Source organism: Bos javanicus, chromosome 7, assembly GCF_032452875.1.
Source record: "Bos javanicus breed banteng chromosome 7, ARS-OSU_banteng_1.0, whole genome shotgun sequence".
Lineage (NCBI taxonomy): Eukaryota > Metazoa > Chordata > Mammalia > Artiodactyla > Bovidae > Bos > Bos javanicus.
In genome coordinates, this window is record NC_083874.1 from 25,481,108 (window position 1) to 25,505,162 (window position 24,055).

The following is a 24,055-nucleotide window of genomic DNA, read 5'->3' on the forward strand; positions in this document are numbered from 1 at the left end:
CATTCTCCTGCTGTCTTGGGTATTCTTCCTGGCAAGAGTAAAACCTTACAAGGCAGATCTTGTGGGCTCCAATACAACAGGCCTCAGGGTACCCTCAGAAGAGAGCTGGATTTGAGGGTATGGATTCAGGTTTAACTTACACAAGCTGTTAAGACCATGAGGAAAGACTTCTGCCTACATTTCCTTCAGTGGGGAGGAACAAGGTGACACCTGTATAATACTGACCAAATGCAGGCTGCACAACACTAATCCAAGGGCGAAATCCTGGGAGGAGGTAACAATTGGTGCCTCAATGGAGAAGAAACCCAGTTAGAAGCTCCATTCTTGCTACCAGACACCTGAACACCTGAACAATTTGAAGCATACATGTTTGTGTATGGATCAATTTAAAATTTTATATTCAAAATCTACTTCAGAAGTGCTCAGCAGCAATTTTCTTGCCTATATAGAACCCAAAATGTTGTTTTTAAGGTAAAAAATAGAAATATTTTTAAATCTGTTTATTTAGTGTCAGTAATCCAATGACGATGATGTGAAAAGACTGAATTTACCTCCTCGTACAAACCCATTAGTAGCTATTGCTGATGTAGACAATCCTGTGATAGTTGTCACGACAGTGGCCATTGCTATTACAATGACTGACAGACCTTCAGGGAAAGAGAAAAGAGAACTTTAGAATACTTGTAGTCTCATTTAAATCTGCCACATCTAGAACTGATGAGTCTAAGTATATTGAATTAACATTATAACTTACAAATTATCTTACTTTTAACCCATTTTAGATCAAATCCAGAATTAGAAAAAGGGACATTAAGACAACTGTCTGACACAAAGGAGAATGTAGCTTAGAATGATTCCAACTGATTGAATTTTATGAACTTTAGAATTTTATGAACTCAGTTGAATTTTATGAATTTTATGAACTTTATTGAATTTTATGAACTCAGTTACTTCCCCTACTCATTCTCAAATGAATCAACAGTATGTAATTTCACTCACCTATTCCAGCTTGACCCACAATCCATGACAATCTAATAAAGAGCATCACTCCCCAAATGTTTAACATACAACGTACCTAGAAGAGGAAGAGCCAAGTCACAGATGAAAAGTAATTAAATACAATACACAGTAAATGCTCAACTAGCCAAAAGCTGGATAACATACTTTTAAAACTACAGGAAGTCATTTTAAATCTCTTATCCGAAGATTTTAACAGATATTTTTAAAAAGAACTTTAGTGAGAGCTTCAATGTGAGCTAACTAAAGTATAAGTATGATGTAATATATGAGTGTGTATATATTTTACATACACACACACACACACAAATTATCTGAAGCAGCAGAAGCAAATGAACAAGAAAGATACAAGGAATATTTCAAGACTTCAGCCCTAAAGAAGAGCAGTGTATGTTCCGCCTTTTCAAACCAAGTAAGTTTAATTTTTAACTTACTCCTTAATAACATCCTCATTTCATAATTTCTAAGTAGCCTTAAATAATTCTGTAATATTTGTCAACTCAAATGCTAACTATTGACACGTTTCAGAAACCAAAACTCTTCGTAAGACAGTATCCCCAACTTATTTTTACTTTTATTTATTATGCTCATACACAGTATAGTCTTCTGAAACGCTAAAATCTAAGACTAGGCAAACAATACAACCCAGAGCATAAAATGTATTCTACCAATTAGACAATAAAACTATGGCTAGAACTGGAACTTTCCCTCTACTCCCCTAAATGTCAACACAACTCTAATTTAGCGCTTCCAGAGTCTCAATCAGACTGTCTACTCTAGTTAGATCCTTAGAGCCTATTCAAACACAGGGGGAAAAAAAAAAAAAGTAAATCTGAACCTTAGTTACCTAAACCTGTCTACTGATGTGATCTCAACATAAATATTTCTCCTATATTCTGCTGCTTAACTTCTACACATTTCTCTTCAAAAGACAATCTGGTAGCAGGAAAGGAAGCAGGCACATTTCAGCTATGCTGCCTGCCCAGCTTCCTTGATCCTGCTGCTCCCATCAATGTAACAGCTTCATACTTAATTTCTGAGAAGTGACAATATGTGAGATTCATAAGAGGTAATATAATATAATTCAGAGGTAACCAAGTATAATTCAACTAAATGAATAAGCATATTTCCTTTACCCAATTTAATACCCAGAAGAAAAGGAGGTATAAGTTATTAATTTGGTTCTCCTTAAAAACCAGATAAAACTGTTTTAGGAAGAGAAAACATTATTTGAGAATTAATGATAATACTAGGAAGACTTTCTAATAAACAGAAATATGTGACTCTAAAATTAGGTCTATAGGTACATACTAGTACACCCTTAATCCAGCCAAACTTCACGACTCCTTTACTTTCCGCAGTGTATGTGACCACAGCCTCTCTGGTTGGCGTGCTTTCTTCTCCATTTGCAAAGCCATCCTCAAAAGGTTCCTGGTCATAAGAGGAAATGTGAATTATGCTTAAGAGTTATTTAACATTTAAAACCACTTGATAAAACAATCATCACTAAACACACTTAACCATGTTTAAGGAGGGCACAGTACAGAATTCCAAGAACCAAGAGTTTCTAAATATTTTACCTGAAAGTGAAAGTCACTCAGTTGTGACCGACTCTTTGCGACCCCATGGACTATACAGTCCATGAATTCTCCAGGCCAGAATACTGGAGTGGGTAGCCTTTCCCTTCTCCAGGGGATCTTCCCAACCCAGGGATCGAAAATGTAAATCAATAAAGTGGAAGAAAACCTTAATCATTGAGTTTTAAATCTGTAAATCTTATTGTGACATCAAATCCATTTTAATAATTTCTAATTTTAATTACATTTTGGTGGTATCCCGAGAACACAAAGAATACTATTTGCTAAGTATAGGCTAGCCAGGTGGGTCAATTCAGACCTTGTCTCTCTAGTCTCAACTTCATATTGCCCGGATGCATCCAACCCATATCTGAAATTTCAGTGTTAACACTGTCAAACTCCTCTTTGGAACCAATGAACGCTTTTCTCTGTACAGTTGCTGATAGTGGGACTCTGTTGACCCCAAGGTTCACTCCTAACTGCTGTCTTTACTCAGTACTTCATTCAGTGCTCTTCACTCTTGCCTGACTTTTCTCAGATTCAGACATGAACTGGTTGACACAGTGCATTTTCACAAGTGTTTCCCTCTAAGGCTTTTATGTTTCACGTCTGATTCTATAATTCTTAGTTTCTGTTCTTTACATTCTCTTTCCCTGTCCATAGTTCCTTTTTTTTTTCTTTTTTTTTCCATAGTTCCTTTTAAAGAATCATTTTCAGTGGTTGCACACTCTACTGAATTCTGAATATAATTTTTCTCACAAAAATGAACTGAAGCAAGTTTTGTGTTACAACAGAGTGAAATGTATGTAATAATACAAACTTCCTTTTTTCCTTTGACTTCTGCTAGCCAAGTAGATTAAAATGCATTGTTGCTGATGGTTTTTCAAAGTGCTGTCAACCAAGACCTGCTGTTGTTTAGTCGCTAAGTTCTGTCCAACTCTTTTGCGACCCCATGGACTACAGCCTGCCAGGCTTCTCTGTGCATGGGACTTCCCAGGCAAAGATACTGGAGTGGGTTGCCATTTCCTTCTCCAGGGGATCTTCCCAACCCAGGGATTGAACCTGCGTCTCTTACATTGGCAGGCAGATTCTTAACTACTGAGCTACATGTGTTTTTTATTTATCCTGAGTATACATATAGAATTGCTAGACCATGAAGTACTTGTTGCAATGACTACATCTTTTCATCTTTCTCACCTCTTCTCTATCAGACTGCAGACTGTTACTCCTCATTTCAGTCAATGTATCTGCCTATTTTTAGCCCTCTTTCTCACGTAGAATTTGACATAAACCAGTAACAGCTAAACATGTTAGAAACATGTACAAACAGGAAAAATGTAATCAGGGGCCTGGTAGCTCAGCACCCCACTTTGGCTTTATCTCCACCGCCGTTTACGTTCTAGACAGTAGGACATCACTGATGAGTTCCCCAAGCCTTGCCCCCAAAAGAGAACTGATGACTCAACTGTTCCATTATCCAAATAAAACAAGAACAAAAATGTCTGCCTTTTAACTCAATTACCTTTAAAATAGCCAGAAGTTCCTTAGATTTCACTCTAGGATATTTAATGCTCTTCAGTTATAAAATAACAGTTTAAATTATTATATAACCTGCAAGTATTACAAGAAAATTCAATACCTATAATAATGAAGAAAGACTTTCTATTCCCATTTCTATTCAAAGAAAACTAAAGATGTGTGTACCTAACAGGCTACTTTCTCTAAGGCTAAGTACTAATGTGGGTGTCTTTAATAATTCAGAAGCAAGATGGCATCTCAAAATTTTTGCTGTGGGTGTTTATTAGAATTCAACCTCAAAGTTGACAATCTAGCAATAATTATACTACTTTCCACTATACTATGAACTATTATTTAAGACACAAAATAAGGTTTTTCTGCATGAATAATGTATTTTAAAACAAAGATGAGTCCAAATAAACTTTTAACTTCCTTATCATGTTACAATAGCTCTACTTTAAAAAGTGTTATTAATCTTTAAAATACAATTCAAAAGTTAAAATCAATTATGTCATTTATATTTAAATCAACAAATTTAAGTTAATGAAATTGGGTTTATAATTATATTAATTTCCAAAATAATAGGAAACCAACATAGAATACACATTTTGTTTCTATAAATACATTAGTTTCAGAGAAATAGGGACACTGTTGAGTATGGCATTTTATCTATACACACACACACACACACTATTATATACAAATCTTACTACCAGAAGAATTTCACATGTACAATTATGGACTATATATTATACTGACAGAAGGTACATAAATAAAATCTTTTATCTACCATTTTTAGACAAACTTTTTTTTTTTTTTTTTTTTTACTGTTTTTCATATAATGAATACAGTGTCAAAAAGAAATGATTTTTTGGATAATACCATATTGAATGAGATGGACCAAATTAATTCAAATATATTTAGGGACATAATCTTTCAAAATGTAGCCCTGTGAACCTGAACCTACAAAGCAGGGATTGAGACTGGGAGCAAGAATGGGGTGGGGAAGAGAGGCAAAGGAAACAATGGAAGACCCAGAGAGGTAGGCCCTCAGTGACTGGAAGGATTTCTCAATGGAACAGAGAGAGATACTGATCAATTATGTCAGTCTGAAAAGAAAATGATTAATTCAATTGGACATACTGAATTTGAGGAGCCATGAAACAAAGAGTTCTATCAGGCTATTAAAAAATTCATGACTGGAACTTAGGAGAGGGGCCAGGGATAAAGAGCTAGTGGGGGAAGCTACCGGAAAAAAATGAAGAGAGAAACTTCGGGAGAGAAAACCTGAGTAACTGACCATTTTTCTGAGACTACAAAAAATATAAGAATGAAAAGGAACTGATTTCCATGGTCATCATTTCTTTGCAGGGAGTAGAGAAAAGTAGAATTTTTACACTATGGATATTCTCCCTTGTATATTCAAATTTCGACCTCAACTTTATCATTCTTTCTCCTCTAATCATGGTTATCTTTTTGCTATACACTGCACATCCCACCTCCAAATGCCCAGCCAAACTTGCTGAAATACTATACAGTCTATTTATCAATGCTCACCGATCTGGCTTCACCATGCTACAACACTGAAATGTTTCAAGACATTCAAAGTCTTCTCTGCTACCAAATATAATGTCTAATGTACATTTTTTAGTCTCTCTCTCAAAGGTCTTTTGAAGTAGCTCATGATACTGTTGACAAACCCCTCTTTCTTCAAACATTTTTTGAAATACCATACTCTCTCAGCCTCTTTCCCCCAGCATTTATTTATTTATTTATTTTTCTTACCCCCAGCATTTAAATGGCAGAAGTCAGTTCAACACTTGGTCTTAGACCCATCTCTTTTTTTCACCCTATTTCTTCCCTATGGTCATCTCACCAGACCTGTAGCTTTAACCACCATCCATATGTGACGAGTAATAAGTGATGGCTCCCATACATTTCCAGATCAGATGTCCCCTCTGAATTTCAGCCTGCTATGTAAATACTGATGTTGTCACTTGAACAGTTCATTATGTTTACTACTCTAGCTCTTACCATATAAGAAAAAAAGAAATTGTCAATGTATCACAAACAACAACTTTTTTCTAAATGAAAAGGAAAGGGAGGTAGTTTCTCTCTTTTGGATTAGTTTTTAATTCTTAAACGTTTTGGTGAACACAAATATCAAAAAAGGTATTTGATCAGAAAGACAGTAAGTTCTTAATAATTAACATTGTTTATAATATAAATTAATTTATTCTGCAATGCATGTCTTTAAGAATTTATAGTTTTTCAGTTTGTAATATCCAAAAGTTAACTTGTCTTTTAATTCACTGGTTTAAATTATCTTTTACATATCAGAAGTCATAGTTCATATTCTGCGTGACCTAAGAGAGAATACTACTTCAATACAAGGGGTTGGTTTAATGATGATTCCTCAGTAAAAAAAAAATTTCTTGCCAAATTGACCTGTTGTTTCTTCCCTAACATAAGATTCCTGAGCATTTTAGAGACAAACTAGGATGAAGCCAGATTTCTTTTTACAATAATGGACAAAAACAAAGCTTTAGGAAAAAATACTTCTCCAAGGATTTTTTAATTACAGTTAAAAACGTCTCACTGGCTCTGTAACCTAGAGTGCAGTAATATCTTCTGTGTACATCCTCACCATGGGCACACCAATGCACTTTTCATTGACAAATGCTTTAAGTACATATCACATTAAAATGTCACAGTTGTTCTCTTTCTTTGGACATGCCAGTTATTTAAGACCACAAAAATTTCATCTTAAGTGTGCAAAGTTGTATAGATGGTGTTTGTGACATCACTAGACAAGGATGTGAATACCCACGAAAGATGATCGTGCAGGGATCAGAATGATTTATGATCACATGCTTTTTCCAAAGTTGAATAAAGGGGCTTATTATTGTGTAAAGGAAAATCAAGACTGTCTAGACAGTGCAACTTCTGAATACAGTTAAAAAATACTAATAACACATTTGGGCAAAGCCTATTCCCTATCCATTTTTATACAAATTCATTCTGTTTTTACCATTAAACTGGTAAATCCTTGGTAAAAAGTATCTCAGCTCAGCAATTGTAGATCATAGTAGGCAAAAGACAGTAAGCTACACACTTTTTTTTTTAATTTGGGAGGAGGGGAAAATGTTCGGGTTTTTATTGCTTTACTGATGTTTTAAAGAACTGAGCAAAGCTGTATCAAACTCTCTCTTGAGATCTACGGCTACTAAAATATCGTTTCCAGACAGACTTAAGGCTGCTGAAATATGGACACCCTTTGAAGAGGGAAATGTTCCAATCCCTTAAAATAACTCCTGATATTCTTTTATTTGAAGATCCTACAGTTGCAAAAAGCAGTTTCTGGCATAAACTACAACCACATCCTTCCATTCATTCATTAAACAAATATTTACTAATTGATTTTATTAAGAACCATGCTAAGGACTTTTCAGCCCTCCCAGAATTCATATTTTTATAGTAGAGACTAAAAATGAAAGGTAGGTTTTCTATCTTTTATTCAGGGCATTTTATTTTCTACTATACCAGTAAATCTCAAGCAGTCAAAGAAACGGTTGGGTGCTTCTTTTCAAGTCACAGCCTCTTTATGAAAGTTTGTTTCCTAATCTGTAAAATGGTATAATAATCCCTGCCTACGTGTACCACCTCCTTGGAGTCTCAAAACTACAAATAAAGATCAATGTGTTACAGCCACATATACCAGTTGGGCCTTCTTAGAGCTTGACTATCAAGTCAGCTGATATGACTTGATTGTAGTCCAGCAATTTAACTTTGAATGCCATGTGAGAAATGTGAGAGTGTGACTCACAGTTAATACATTTCAAAAGGATTAGCAGAAAACTTATTCCTAGGTGGCCCGGCTTTTCAATGCCTGGCCACTTCTCAACGAGGACAAGATTACACACTCAGTTAACCCCATCAGAGTAAAGGCAGCAGTTTCCCTGGGGCTGCACATGTCTCAGCGCCCACACAATGCTGCTCTCATGGCACCTGCTGGGAAGCTCAAACCCACCATGTTACGTGGAGGACCAAAGCGCATGCCACTGAGCATTCCTTAACTCCTCTTACAACTAGGGACCCTTCTCCTTCTGTCCTCACACTGTATCTCTGATATATATGTTGCATTAAACCTCAATCATGCTTTATGGTCTCATGAATGCAAGGGGACAACAGAGGACGAGATGGTTGGATGGCATCACCAACTCAATGGACATGGGTTTGGGTGGACTCCGGGAGTTGGTGATGGACAGGGAGGCCTAGCGTGCTGCGATTCATGGGGTCGCAAAGAGTTGGACATGACTGAGCGACTGAACTGAACTGAATGCATGCTTCTATGTAAAGGTCCACTTATTTAGAGGAAAAGATAGTGTTACCTCGGCAACTAGAAAGTAGTTATTAAACTAACACACCAATTTACAGAGTTACTGTGAGGGTTGTATAAGATAGGGTATTTATTTACATAGAAACACAAAGTTAAAATTATTGAAGATGAAAATTGCAAAAAGAAGAAAAACAAGAAACAATATTAGATAGCTTTAGTTTTCCAACATGACAAAATTATATGTACTGGCTAATCACTTTCTGGCTGCCACAAAATATGGGCTAATGAATCATTTACCCTGCCAAATGAAGACTAGGGAACTATACTGCATTACAGCATTTTGAACTATGAAGTAACATTTGGATTCTAAACACAACTGATGTGACTTTTTAGACAGTAAATCAACCTTACCAAATTATCTTAAGCCACAGGGGAAAAAAAACATGAACAGGAATACAATGTTGGGGGCAGATATAAAGCTATAAAAGTTCAAATGCATTTAACAACTACTTATTTAGAAGACTGAAGAAGGAAATGGTAACCCACTCCAGTATTCTTATCTGGAGAATTCCATGGACAGGGAAGCCTGGCGGGCTACAGTCCATGGCCGTCACAAAGAGTCGGACACAACTGAGCGACTAACACTATTTAGAAGATGCTATGCATAGGGTGGTAGCTGCTCTCTATCAGAGAACAGAGAAATTTTTAAATATACAAAAATGCTTTTCCTTATTCAGGTTATCAAGTTATCTATTCATTGATGTGGCTGTGGCTGCTGCTGCTGCTAAGTCGCTTCAGTCGTGTCCGACTCTGTGCGACCCCATAGACGGCAGCCCACCAGGCTCCCCCGTCCCTGGGATTCTCTAGGCAAGACACTGGAGTGGGTTGCCATTTCCTTCTCCAATGCATGAAAGTGAAAAGTGAAAGTGAAGTCGCTCAGTCGTGTCCAACTCTTAGCGACCCCAGGGACTGCAGCCTATCAGGCTCCTCCGTCCACAGGATTTTCCAGGCAAGAGTACTAGAGTGGGTTGCCATTACCTTCTCCAGTGGTTGTGGCAGACAATGCTAAAAATTTCTGTTAACTACAACCACCAAAAAGCTCAAAAGTCCAGCATGAAGGGTGATCACATATAAGTAGAACTGAAACATTAATCCATTCCGGAAGTTTCAAATTCTTCCAAATTAATATTTGTACTAAATGAAAAACAAGTAGGAAAAGCCTATTTAACAGTGCAACAATCTGCCTGAGATGTTAAATACACTGTATTTTCATCTGTTTCTGAGCAATTCTCTTATTATTTCCTATAACTACATACACACATGGAAAATATCACAGAGAAAAGGATGATTTTTTTCCCCCATGACTTTTAAAGAGTTTGACTCTGGATATGAATTGATTTGTAGGTTAGGCAATAATTTGGTTTTGTATATTTGGACTCCTATTATCTGTCTGGCTTCCTTTCATAACAGCCAGCATTTACTGAAAGCCTACTGTGTGCCAGACATTTCCCTAAACGTGTACACATCCTCTTTCCCTGAACTGGAATATCTTTGAGAGATAGATATAATCTCCACCTAACAAAGACGGAAACAGTCTTTTGATAGGTTAACTTACCCAAGCCATGCAGCTGTTAACGTGGCAATGCAGAGAATCTTCTAAATGGGAGAATTCCACATACTACAGTGAGTGAGCCAAAGTGAATTATTTTAAGCTGTCTATTTTGGGTAGGAGGACAATAGACAAATTGCCCAACTTAAGAAACTGTCCTGCTTATACTTCCCAATTCCTCAGCTATTTTCACTCTTACCTTGCTTCATCCTTCCTTCCTCTGCTTCCCAATCTAGAGAAGCTAAGGGTCTCTGATATAATCCTCGTAAAAAATGACAGAAGTAGTTCTGCACTCCATGACAGTGGAAGGGATTTTTTAAAAATCTCTTTGTGCTTTGCAGAAATTCCCCCAGGGTCTACAGTGTATATGAGACTGCTACAGACAGCTGCATGAGACCACCTATGAGAAAGAATTGCTAGTGTACAGACAGAACCCACCTGGAAGGCATGTAAAATGTTTAAATATGAAATTGTCCAAGATAGTTACATTAGTTATTTAACTTTGGAAGCTTTTTTGGATGCTGTGGTGGTAGGGTAGTTAAGACAGACCAATCAATCATTTGGTTTCTATGTTATCTAGGATATTCTTTTTCCAATTACAAACCATGTTAGCTGCTCAAGTTAGCAACCTCTTTTGATCAAATGCTCTACGTCAGGGCTTCCCTGGAGGCTCAGTGGTAAAGAATCCACCCGCCAATGCAGAAGACATGGGTTCAACCCCTGATCCAGGAAGATCCTTCTTGCCTCGGAACAGCTAAGCCTGTGCACCACAACTGTTCAGCCTGTGCTCTAGAGCTTGGGAGCCGCAACTACTGAAGCCCACTTACCCTAGAGCCCGTTCTCCACGACTACAGAAGCCACTGCAGTGAGTAGCTCGAGCACTGCTAGTACAGAGAGTAGCCCCACTCACCGCAACTAAAGAAAACCCTGCACACAGCAATAAAGACCCAAAGCAGCCAAAAATAAATAAATAAAATTACAAAATATTTTTTTAAATGCTATTTAGAAAAGGCAGAGGAACCAGAGATCAAACTGCCAACATCCACTGGATCACCGAAAAAGCAAGGGAGTTCCAGAAAAACATCTACTTTTGCTTTATTGAATATGCCAAAACCTTTGACTGTGTAGATCACAATAAACTGTGAAAAATTCTTCAAGAGATGGGAATACCAGATCACTTGATGTGCCTCCTGAGAAATCTGCATGCAGGTCAGGAAGCAACAGTTAGAACTCGACATGGAACAACAAACTGGTTCCAAATCGGGAAAGGAGTACGTCAAGGCTGTATGTTGTCACCCTGCTTATTTAACTTATATGCAGAGTTCATTATGCAAAATGCCAGGCTGGATGAAGCACAAACTGGAATCGAGATTGCCGGGAGAAACATCAATAACCTCAGATATGCAGATGACACCACCCTTATGGCAGAAGCAAAGAAGATCTAAAGAGCCTCTTGATGAAAGTGAAAGAGGAGAGTGAAAAAGTTGGCTTAAAACTCAACATTCAGAAAACTAAGATTATGGCATCTGGTCCCATCACTTCATGGCAAATAGATGGGGAAGCAATGGAAATGGTGACAGACTTCATTTTTGGGGGCTCCAAAATCACTGCAGATGCTGACTGCAGCCATGAAATTAAAAGACGCTTACTCCTTGGAAGAAAAGTTATGACCAACCTAGACAACATATTGAAAAGCAGAGATATTACTTTACCAACAAAGGTCCCTCTAGTCAAAGCTATGGTTTTTCCAGTAGTCATGTATGGATGTGAGAGTTGGACTATAAAGAAAGCTGAGTGCCGAAAAACTGATGCTTTTGAACCGTGGTGTTGGAGAAGACTCTTAAGAGTCCCTTGGACTGCAAGGAGATCCAACCTGTCAGTCCCAGAGGAAATCAGTCCTGAATATTCACTGGAAGGACTGATGCTAAAGCTGAAACTCCAATAATTTGGCCACAAGATGTGAGGAACTGACTCACTGGAAAAGACCCTGATGCTGGGAAAGACTGAAGCCGGGAGGAGAAGGGGATGACAGAGGATGAGATGGTTGAATGGCATCACTGACATGATGGACATGAGTTTGAGTAGGCCAGGGGAGTTGATGATGGACAGGGAAGCCTGGCGTGCTGAAGTCTGTGGGGTTTCAAAGAATCAGACATGACTGAGCGACTGAACTGAACTGAATTAAGGTCATTCTAGGTTCTTTCCTCCAATATATGATTTATCATTGCAACCTCTTGACCCCTGGGAATCCACCTACACATCCATGCCCTTTCTAGAAGGCTTGAAAAATAAAATTACCCACACAGAATTCTTCAGGCTTATTATTAGTGGTTTGTGTCCACACACAGTAAGATTTGACATAACTGAAGAAAAAGTAAATATTAGTCTGTTTTAGAAGTAAAGTTTCTGGGGAGGGAGAAGGGAGGGGGTTCAGGATGGGGAACATGTGTACACCCATGGCGGATTCATGTTCACGTATGGCAAAACCAATACAACATTGTAAAGTAATTAGCCTCCAATTAAAATAAATAAATTTATTTAAAAAATAGAAGTAAAGTTTCTGTATTTTTACAATTATAGACTTCACTATTCCTAATAATTTTTCTTTAAGTTTTTTGTACATCCTCAAAATCCTATCCTTTAAAGTTAGGAAATTACTGAAAGACTTCTAACTAAAATATTTAATTAGATATAACACTGCTTTGCTGCTGAAATGTTGGTTTTAAAGTATTTCCTCCTGGGGAACTTTTTGCTTGCTATTCCCTTTGTTTTTAACACACTTTGAAAATGGCTGGCTCCTTCTCAACCTTTAGGTCTTCACTCAAATGTAGCCTCCTTCCCAGATCACCCAATATACAGTTTCTTCTCAGCGGTGCCCCTTTTATTTTCTTCATAGCATATATCACACTCGGTAATTTATTTATTCAGCTCTTGTTATCTAAGCATCTACCTCTACTCCTTCAAAATAAATTAAAATGGCTTTTCCTGACATTTTTAATCAAAGACACAGAGAATGAATATTGAGCCTCTATGGGCCTTTATGAGCAATCCCTTTTTTCCAAATAACGTCCTGAAATAGTAACAAGTAAAATTTTAAGTCCTGAGTCAGATCCAGGTTCAAAACCCAGCTCTGCTCCTCACTAGCTATGTGAAACTCCAGCAAGTTAACACCTCCGGCTCTCAGTTTCCACATCTGTAAAATGGAGATTGTATTACCGATCCCACAATGTTTGAGAAGATAAAGTGAGAAAACATGACTGTACAGAACCCAAAAAACTCTCCCATACTGCTAGTGGGAATATAAAGTGGCACACAACTTTGGAAAAACAGTTTGGGCATTATCTTTGTAAGCTGAAAAAACTGCACACCTTTTCATCCAGCAAATCTACTCCTAGAAATATCCCTATAGATAAACAACACTTAAATGAAGCAGGATACATATTAAAATGTTCATGTCAGCATTGTAACAAGTGCCAAGGACCAGAAACAATCTCAAACATCCACAACTACAGAACAGTAGCATTTCATATAATGGAGGCTAATCAGGAGTACAAATGAATGAATCATAAATACACACAGAGAGCAAAAGATGACAGATAAAAACCAACCATAGGATTCCATGTAGAGTTTTAAAGCAGGCAAAGCTAGACTAAGGGTCTTAGGAATACATAAAGGTGACCAAAGACATTAAAAAAAACAAAACACCAAGACCCAGACCCAAAGAAATAATCACCATTAGGTTAGGACAGTGGTTACTTTTGGCACAGGAAGATTCGAGAGGGGTACACAGAGGGTTTCTGGGGTGTTAGCAATGGTCTATTCTTTGATTAAATTACACACAGGCTTTATGTTTTTTCTTTGCTATATTTCACAATTTTAAAAAGACCTTTAAAAGGTTAAAAAAGAAAATGTATTAATTACTTGGTACATTGTCTGACATTAAAAGTAAGTGGTTGGTGAATTTTGGCTATTATTATGGACAACAAACAAGTGCTGTATTATTGCAACTGCCCATGGGTGAGTTCAAATAACTAGATGTTGAACAAATACATAAAAATAAATACTGCAAAACACTATTAATCTAGACTCCACTACAGTGCTTCTTATAATATTGACAGTTTAATATTACCTTTGGAAGAATAAACAAAAACATGACTATACGTACAAATATGGCATCTCCACGCTGAATCGTGCTGAAGGATTATACCCTCTACATCAGCACGTCAACAGGATTCAGCGTGAAGAACCTGGCTCTGAAGTGACCCCTCTACTAGAAATGCTGTGTACTGTCTCTGGTGTTTAAAATGTCTTTAATAAATGAGCACTTCCTCCCTGTGTTGTTTGCTTTAGTGGCAACTGATAAGCACTTTAGAGCAGGGCTAGCAAGGGTTAATATTACACTGCACAATAAGAAAACTGAAACAAAACTTCTGGGCCCAGCTTTATTAAGGCAAATTAAATCATTGTTAACGACAGAAAGAGGAGTGGGAAATCTTCATTTCAGGGTACAGTTAGTGTAAGATAATTCACTACTTTCTTTAAAAGCAGCTTACTATTGATTTAAACAAATTATACTTCAAGAAAGTTAAAATTCACAAAAAAATACTATTTAAATTGGAAAAACAAACTTTTGAACTAAGGCATTCATAAAGATACTTTAGATAAAAATTTCTCATATACTTCAGTAGCATCTACTTAATACTAAAGTAAGCTAAAGTGTTAAAATATTATGAAGCAAAGCCAAATCAGTATCTACAAATGAATGCACACATATGCAAATACAGATGTGAAAGTGGCTGGGCTTATTCTAAGCATTTTTTCATCAAGCACTAGCCAATTATATCATCCCAAAGCTACCAACATTTCCTATCCGTGCTGTCGGTGATTGGTGTATTCAGTGTAATGCCCCCCATACAGACTATGCTCTCAAAACAAAGTATTGTTTTACAGGAATCCAATCTGCTCTGGCTAACAATGGTCTATTAATATCCAGCGGCATTAATGCAGAGCTCAAAACTCAAGTGCCACAGATAAAAGTGGATGCTGTGACCATGTGACTTTACAATGAACCAAGTCAGAACTGCTGATTACAGTCAAAGAATTCAGTCCTCTACCTAGCCCATCTTGTTCAAGACTGAGTTACAACAAAATGCATTAAGAATACTTTAATTTATATATCATTTCAAATTCCATACAACCTGCTAATGTCAACAAACTATAGCTTAAAAGAACATTTTAATTCAAGGTACCAGAAAACTTATTAAGTGATACTGGAAGATATAACTGTATCATTTACATTTTAAATTGTTTTATTTTTAAAATAAGAAGAACCAGAAGTTGTCAAGGATATAAACATGCAAGTTAGTGACTTCCTAAATATGTAGTATTAGAAAAGCAATAAACATGGAGAAACACGTGATAACAAAACTTCACCTGGTACACAGTGTGCACCTAGTAGTTCACATGTTTCCTACGTGAATATATGCTATTTCTCACTATGAATTAACGTCTTTCCCATTTTCTACAGAAGAAAACTGAGGACCTGAGGTGGCAGGTACTCTTTCTAAAGATCATCCAAGTATTAAGTGGAAAGGGTAAGACTTAAACCCCTGACTGACAGTCAACTAACTACGTACGGAAAAAAAAAACTAGGAGAAATTGAAAACAAGATGAGATGACAGAAAGAGAAGAGGAACTAAAGAGCATCTTGATGAAGGTGAAAGGGCAGAGTGAAAAAGCTGGCTTAAGACTCAACGTTCAAAAAACTAAGATCATGGCATCCGGTCCCATCATTTCATGGCAAACAGATCGGGGAAAAAATGGAAACAGTGACAAGCTTTACTTCCTTGGACTCCTAAGTCACTGCAGATGGTGACTGTAGCCATGGAATTAAAAGATGCTTGCTCCTTGGAAGAAAAGCCATGACAAACCTAGATAGCGTATTAAAAAGCAGAGACATCACTTTGCCTACAAAGGTCCGTACAGTCAAAGCTACGGTTTTTCCAGTAGTCATGTACGGATGTGAGAGTTGGAACCATAAAGAAGGCTGAGCACTGACGAACTGATGCTTTTGAACTGTGGTGCTGGAAAAGATTCTTCAGAGTCCCTTGGACAGCAAGGATATCAAACCAGTCAATCCTAAAGGAAATCAATCCTGAATATTCATTGGCAGGACTGATGCTGAAGCTCCAGTACTTTGGCCACCTGATGCGAAGGGCTGACTCACTGGAAGACCCTGATGCTAGAAAAGATTGAGGGCAGGAGGAAAAGGGGCAACAGAGAATGAAATGGTTGGATGGCATCACCAACTCAATGCACATGACTTTGAGCAAGTTCCAGGAGATGGGAAGGTCAGGGAAGCCTGGAGTGCTGCAATCTATGGGGTCACAAAGAGAAGGACACAACTAAGCAACTGAAAAACAATAATACACCTAAGAGTTAAATCCAGACCTTTGATAGTTAGATTCCTATATTAGGATGTTTCAAAATTGACACTCAGTATATCAATAAAAAAAAAAAAAACCCACAACAATGTACTACTGTCATAATGATAACCAAAATCTGTCTAAGACATATTCTTTGGGAGGGAGGAGTAATTTTTTTCCAGGTTAAGTCTTTTAAAATTTGGGAATCATTGGTCCAAACAAAAGGAAAGGAAGACAGAAAGTTAGTTTCAAAGAGATGCAGCCTCACCAAGTGTTAGTTAAGTGCTTAGGAAAACCACAACCTTGCAAAATATAACTGCTACTCCAAGACCTGAAAACCCACCTCCTCCAAAGACAGACTGGAAGACCAAATGCAGACATGTGAGTTAAGAGTGCTTTGAAAATGTAACACTTTATACGATATTAACAGATTCTTCACAGACTTTCCAATATTAAAGATGAGGAAAGAGATAAAGTCCACTGACTCAACAAATATTTCATTGAGGGCCTGATATGTTTAGACAACTTTATTTAAGGAAGAATATCATGCAAAATTAGGGGGAAAAAGTGACTGTTTTAACAATTTTAAACTAGCAGTGACTATTTAAACGGAAGCACAGGCTAATAGGTTCTCTGTGATGAGGGAAACGCTCTGTATCTTCACTGTCCAGTATGGTGGCCACCAGCCAACATGTGGGTACCGAGCACTCAAAATATGGCTCAAGTACACGTATTTTTAACTTTAGTTTAAACTCAGTTTAACAGCCAAATGTGACTAGTGGTTATAGTATTGAAACGTGAAAGCCCAGATCATAAAAATTACATCCCACTTTTGAGAGATACAGATAAGAAAGGCAGAAGAAATGGGGGGGGGGGGGCGGGCGGAACTTACTGAGTCCTTTTATAAGAAACTTTCTTAAAATTTTTTGAAAAGAATTTTCTGTCGGGAAAAGATCTATCCACACTGTGAAACTGAGGAGTCCAAACCTTTTCTACTTTATTTTCAATGAACTAAAAAACAACTGCCACCAAATAGCAAGAAACAATCCACCAAATAGCAAGAACTTGTATAGGATTAAACTGTGGGACACTGGAATTAACGGGGAGTTAAAATGGCTGTTGCAAGTTCCAGCCTCGTCTCTGCCAGTTATGGGTCTTATGATTTTGGACAGGTAGGTCACTTAGCTCTTTCATGTGCCAACTGGGGCCACACGGCTGTCACATGTCCTTTAGAAATTCTAGATGACGATATAAGGAACATTAAAAGTTTAAGATTCTTCTGCAATATTAATTTATAAAAAAAAACAGTTCTATTATTCAACATTTATTGACAGGATCTGCTATGTAGTAGGGACATAATGATAAACAGCCATAGACGTAAGTCTGCTTCTCATGGAGCTTGAAGTCAACTCAAGTTGACTCAAATAACCATCTTAACACACACACACTCCCTCTAATTGAAATAAGTGCTCCAAGAGAAAAGAGATTTGTCCTAGACTGGAGGTTAAAGGCTTCCTCTCCCAGGAAATAAGGACTGAAGTGAAACTTTAAGACTGAAAAGTTTTATCAGTGTGGCGTGAGGGAGAAAGGAGGAAGATTTCCTGGATCGTATTACATACTACAAAGGCCCAATGGCCAAAGAAAATACTGTGCTGTTAAGAACAGAAACATTTAAGAGGATGTAGCCCAGAGCTAGACAATGCAGGGCTAGTTTTAAGCCAAGGAATAACATGGTCAATTTTGTTTTAAAAGGATCAGTCTGGGCACAGTAATGATACGGCACAGTGAATAAGAGGAAACCATAAAAGCTTGCTGGAGAGGGACATGCTGCAGTTGTCTAGGATGGCAGCAGCGAGGATGAAAATCATATTTAGAAAATAGAGATGATGCAAAGAACTTGGTGATGACCTGGATATACAGAGAGAAGGGAAAGTGTCAGAGATGACTCAGTCTTCTCACTTGGGCAATGTGATGAATGGTAGTACCATTCAGAAACACAGGACACACTGGAAGAGGGCCTGGGCAGTTTCGTTTTGGGGGGCAGAGGGAGAGAAATAAGTTTATGAGTGTGGGGTGTCTTTAGACATGAAGCAAAAATGTCTAGCAGGCACTGGATGCCCAGGACTCAGAAAGCGCGTATTAATTAGTAAGAGACAAAATCCAGGGAGTAAATAGCCTTCAGGTGATACTAAAAGGTGATATACAGAGACAAGACGACAAAGGAAGAAAGCAAGCCAGAAGCAAGCCTAGAGGAGGGCCAGTTTAGAGACAAAGGAGACTGCAGAAGACTCTGGATTGAAAAAGCCAGAGAGGGAGAAGGAAAATTAAGAGAGTGGTGTTATAGAAGCCAAGGAAGTGTCAAGAAGACTTCAAAAGAATATCAAATGCTGCTGGAAGGCTGAATGCTACTGAGAAAAAAGGTTTGCTGGAATTAGTGATTGAGGATGAAGGAGGTTACCCGTGACTTTTAACAAAAACTATTTAGGTGAAATGATGGGGTAAAAGTCATGGTACAGCAGATGGCCAGGATCCTCATAGTTCCTTTAAGTCTCGCTCTAATGGAGCATAGTCAAGCCTGTCTTCCAAGCCACCTACCTGCAATACAGCTCCGAAATGACTCACACACTAAACTGTTAGAAACTACGTCACTGAAGGAACCAAGTCACACCGACCCAACAAAGAACCACCCAGAGGTTTCTAGTATGCTTACTCTAGATAAATAGCTAGTTTGTCAGTGTTCAGGAACTGCATAGCGAAAATTTCAGACAGAGAAATTTCTGAGTCCAAGGGTACTATGACTACACCAGCCACAACCAGCTTCTACAGAGATGAGATTCCACCAGCGGTATTTGCTTGTCAGACTTCCCTCTTCTTCTAATCAGAAGTCCCCAAGCTCTTCTGTGGGCTTTAAGTTTTTCATAACAGCTTTGTGCTAAGTTGCTTCAATCATGTCTGACTCTGTGCGACCGTATGGACTATAGCCCGCCAGGCTCCTCTGTCCATGGATTTTGTAATTTCCTCTGTCCATCCCCTTCTCCAGAGGATCTCCCTGACCCGGGGATCAAACCCATGTCTCATGTCTCCTGCCCTGGCAGGCAGGTTCTTTACCATAATAGCTTTGTTGTTGTTGTTCAGTCGCTCAGTTGTGTCTGACTCTTTGCCACCCCACGGACAGCAGTACCCCAGGCTTCGCTGTCCTTCACCATCTCCTGAAACTTGCTCAAACTCATCCTGAAACTTGCTCAAACTCATGTCCATTGAGTCAGTGATGCCATCCAACCATTTCATCCTCTGTCAGTTGCCCCCTTCTCCTCCTGCCTTCAATCTTTCCCAGCATCAGCCTCTTTTCTAATGAGTCAGCTCTTTGCATCAGGTGGCCAAAGTACTGGAGCTTCAGCATCAGTCCTTCCAATGAATATTCAAGACTGATTTCCTTTAGGATTGACTGGTTTGATCTCCTTGCAGTTCAAGGGACTCTCGAGAGCCTTCTCCAACACCAAGGGTCAAAAAGAATAAATTCTTTGGGTTCACCCTTCTTTATGGTCCAACTCTCACATCCATACACGTCTCCTGGAAAAACCATAGCTTTGACTATACGGATCTTTCTTAATAGCTTTAGGAAAGCACTATTACAGGTTCTAGTGAAAAATGGAAGAATAATAAAGCCAATGGCAGATGATAAATTTAATATTTAATGGGAAACCATTGATATGTTTTTAACTTCGGAAGTTAAGTAGATTTCCTTGTCCATCCCTCACTCCTTCACTTTGTGGAGTCAACTCACTAGTTCCCCACTCCCTTATCCTCTTTGAAAAACTACCAGTTCTCATAAAAACACATTTTTATGCTAGAAATTAAAACCCATTTTCTTAGGTTCTATTACTTCACAAACAAGTAGCTGCAATTTTACAACTATTTGCCCCATTACAGAACTAACTTGTAGGATGAAACCCAATTCTTGAGTCCACTTACCAAACTTGCTCCTCCCAGTCTCTCACCTCTTCATAAACATTGATTCTATTCTCAACAAGGGAAAACTCCTCAAACAGTTGCTAATCTCAAGAATTTCACCTTTTAAATGTAATCAGCATGTAAACACCTGTCATCATATCAAACACTATCACCTTCATAAGTCATCATCATCATAACACTGCTACCTGGTTTCCCAGCTTCCACTCTAAGTGCTGATGGGATACTCCCCACACAGCAATGACAGTGATGTTTTACAACTGTAAGTCAGATCGTGTCAAGTCTGCGCTCAGAGCTTCCCATGACTCCCTGCATCACTCAGGGTAAAATTCTAAGTCTTCATCCTGATCTACCAGGTTTCACACTGTTGCTCTTCACTACTGTCCCAGCCTCCCCTATCACTCTCCTACTAGTCACCCCAGTCTTGTTGGTCCCCTTGTTTCTCAGTCACGTCAAGCACACCCCAGGCACACTCCTATCTCAAGGTCCTGGTGTTTGCAGTCCTCTGCTGATTCTTCTCCCAAGGTACTTGCATGAGCTGATCTTTAGCTCCTGTCTAGTGACTGCTCGTGGAGAAGGCAATGGCAACCCACTCCAGTGCTCTTGCCTGGAAAATCCCATGGACAGAGGAGCCTGGTAGGCTGCAGTTCACGGGGTCACTAAGAGTCGGACACGACTGAGCAACTTTACTTTCACTTTTCACTTTCATGCATTGGAGAAGGAAATGGCAACCCACTCCAGTGTCCCTGGAGAATCCTAGGGACGGGGGAGCCTGGTAGGCTGCTGTCTTTAGGGTCGCACAGAGTCAGACACGACTGAAGCGACTTAGCAGCAGCAGCAGTGACTGCTCGAGTCAGAGCGGGCTTCTCTAACTCGCCTAAAACAGCACCACCCCAGCCATTAGCATCTATCTACCTTTCATTTTCTTCACAGCAGTTATAGCGGACTTACTGGCTTACTTCTCCTACCACTGAGATAAAAGCTCTACAATTCTTTTGTGCTCACTGCTGTATCCTCAGCACTCAGAACAGGGCTATTACTGGTGCTCAATCAAGACTTTTTGAATAACTAAAAAACTCATATTCATTTCACTTCAGCATGGAGCCAATCTGATTAGTGTCACAGGCTTTACAAACACATATGAAACATGTAATAAAAAAATTAGTGAAAATGAACACACTCAATACATAAGAACCAAGAAACTCTCTTTTGGTCCTTTAAACTCTGGTCTAACAAGATCGGGAATGTAAGTGTGAACACAAACACATGAAGACATTGATTACAAAAGCAGTACACAGATTTTTTGCCACATTTTAAACCTCAAATTTATCTTTCCTTCTTCCCAGGTAGTCAGTTGGTGTATAGTTGGAGAATGTGTACAGTCTTATGGGCAAACCAGACTTCAGCTCTGGTGGCTCTGGTTTAGAGGGTGGTAAAAGTCCACCCTAAAGGAGATTAGTCCTGGGTGTTCACTGGAAGGACTGATGCAGAAGCTGAAACTCCAATACTTTGGCCACCTTATGCGAAGAGTTGACTCACTGGAAAACACCCTGATGCTGGGAGGGATTGGGGGCAGGAGGAGAAGGGGACGACAGAGGATGAGATGGCTGGATGGTATCACCGACTCAATGGACACGAGTTTGAGTTAACTCTGGGAGTTGGTGACGGACAGGGAGGCCTGGCGTGCTGCAATTCATGGGGTTGCAAAGAGTTGGACACGACTGAGCGACTGAACTGAACTGAACTGAAAAGTCGCTCAGCTGAATTCTCCAGGCCAGAATACTGGAATGGGTAGCCTTTCCCTTCTTCAGGGTATCTTCCCAACCCAGGCATCTAACCCAGGTCTCCCGCACTGCAGGCGGATTCTTTACCAGCTGAGCCACAAGGGAAGCCCTTAGAGGGTGGGGGCCCTGGCAAAATCGTGAAACAGTCCAAGTTTGTGCCACACACAAATATTTCTGATGAAGGTCCCACCTTTACTCAACCTGGACCTACTCTACTCCCTATCCCCAGGGATTTGACCCATTCTTCTTCTTCCTGGGTGATCTTCCAAAACTCAAGCTCTGTACTGATATGATTAGCAGTGTGTGGAATTTCTTGTCCAAGACTCAACACAATCCACTTAGAGTGGTAGCTACACTTGTTTAAAGTCCTTGTTAAGTGGGAGGAACCGATCACCCTGATATACTCAACAAACAAATCTTTATTAACTACCTATTCTCTGTCCAGAGATGAATGAGATACCAGCTCAGGTCCTAGTGAAAGAGACAATCACGTTAGTTAATAATTCCTCCTCTCTTCTTTCAGTTATGTAACCATTCCACTCTCAGGTCAAGATAGAAGAGTGATGTTTGTAACCCCCAACATGTCCCCCTCAACATCCCTGCCATCTCAGAGCAGGCCCAGGGAATACAGAGAAAGAAGAAACAATAATAAACAGGAGCTATGTCCTGGCAACAGTAAAAAAAAAAAAAACAACAAACCTGGGTGTGAATTTCATCTGTACCACTTTCTATGACAGTGGTATTAAGGAATTTCTTCAGGTTCTATGAGCCCATTTTATCATAAGTAAAATGTGTCTAAGACTTATTTCTTAGGAATTAAATAAAAAAGCAACACGCTTAGTGAAACATGAGACATTTTTCCACATCTGATGTTTTCTATCATACATGTTGAAATTGTCTATCAAATACTTATTTATTTATCATCTGCTTTTTAACTGCTTCTTGTAGGGGCAGAAATCACTACGTCAGTTTTATTCTTTAAAAAAAAAATCAATTATTGGCATCAGCTTTGAAGACTTTCTGTCCTCTTTAAAATTATTTTCTCTCAGTTTCCCTGACACTGATCTTCTGGCTATTTCTCACCAGCCTAGGAGCTCCTTCTTTATTTCCTTTGCCAGTGTGCCCACAATCTGCAGTAGACCTCTAGGCATTCCCCAAGTCAAAGCCCAGACCATGTTTCGTTCTTTTATCTACCCACTTTCCCAAGTAACTGCACGCGTGACTTTAGACCATCAATACATATACACATACATATGTATATACACATACATACATGTATTTCATATACATATTTCTGCCCCTTCTCCCTCAAAATGATTCTTGGACTAAGACGTCTTACAAGCTACTCAAAAAGCATTCTCTCTTTCCTCCCCAAATCAATGTTCTTTCTCCAGTCTTTCCCATCTTAAGCAAAGTACCACGTATTCAGCTGCTCAGGTCCAAAATCTAGGAGTCAGCTTCTCTTTCATGCCCATATCCAATCCACGTACATCGCACTCATTCTGCCCCCAACCCTTGTCGTGTATAATGAGACCACAGCAAAAGCTGCTTCTGTTCTCCCCGCTGCCAATCCCTTCTTCATCCGGCAATCAAAAGATGTTAAAACAGTTCACGTTGCTACGTCATACGAAATCAATCACTTTTCACAACCTTTATAAATAAATCTTATATTGGCTTCCTTATAGTTCTTTGAACACACCACTCTCAGTATCTTCACAGATTTTGTTCCTTTGACCCGGCATGTTGTTCTGCTCTATCATCAGCTTAGCCTTTAAGTTTCAGCTTCAGTGTCACACTTTGTGAAAAAGGCCTCCCCA

The 24,055-nt window shown here is 38.8% G+C and overlaps 1 protein-coding gene across 2 annotated transcripts in view; it reads right to left on the reverse strand.

The window, feature by feature from the left end:
• SLC12A2 (solute carrier family 12 member 2) overlaps positions 1-24,055 on the reverse strand; it is a 93,717-nt gene that overhangs the window by 65,626 nt on the left and 4,036 nt on the right. For both annotated transcript variants that reach the window (XM_061422900.1, XM_061422902.1), the window contains exons 2-4: positions 2,329-2,448; positions 1,000-1,075; positions 552-647 (exon numbers count right to left, since the gene is read on the reverse strand). In XM_061422900.1, coding sequence (XP_061278884.1) covers positions 552-647; positions 1,000-1,075; positions 2,329-2,448 — 292 coding nt within the window. The remainder of the gene's footprint in view (positions 1-551; positions 648-999; positions 1,076-2,328; positions 2,449-24,055) is intronic.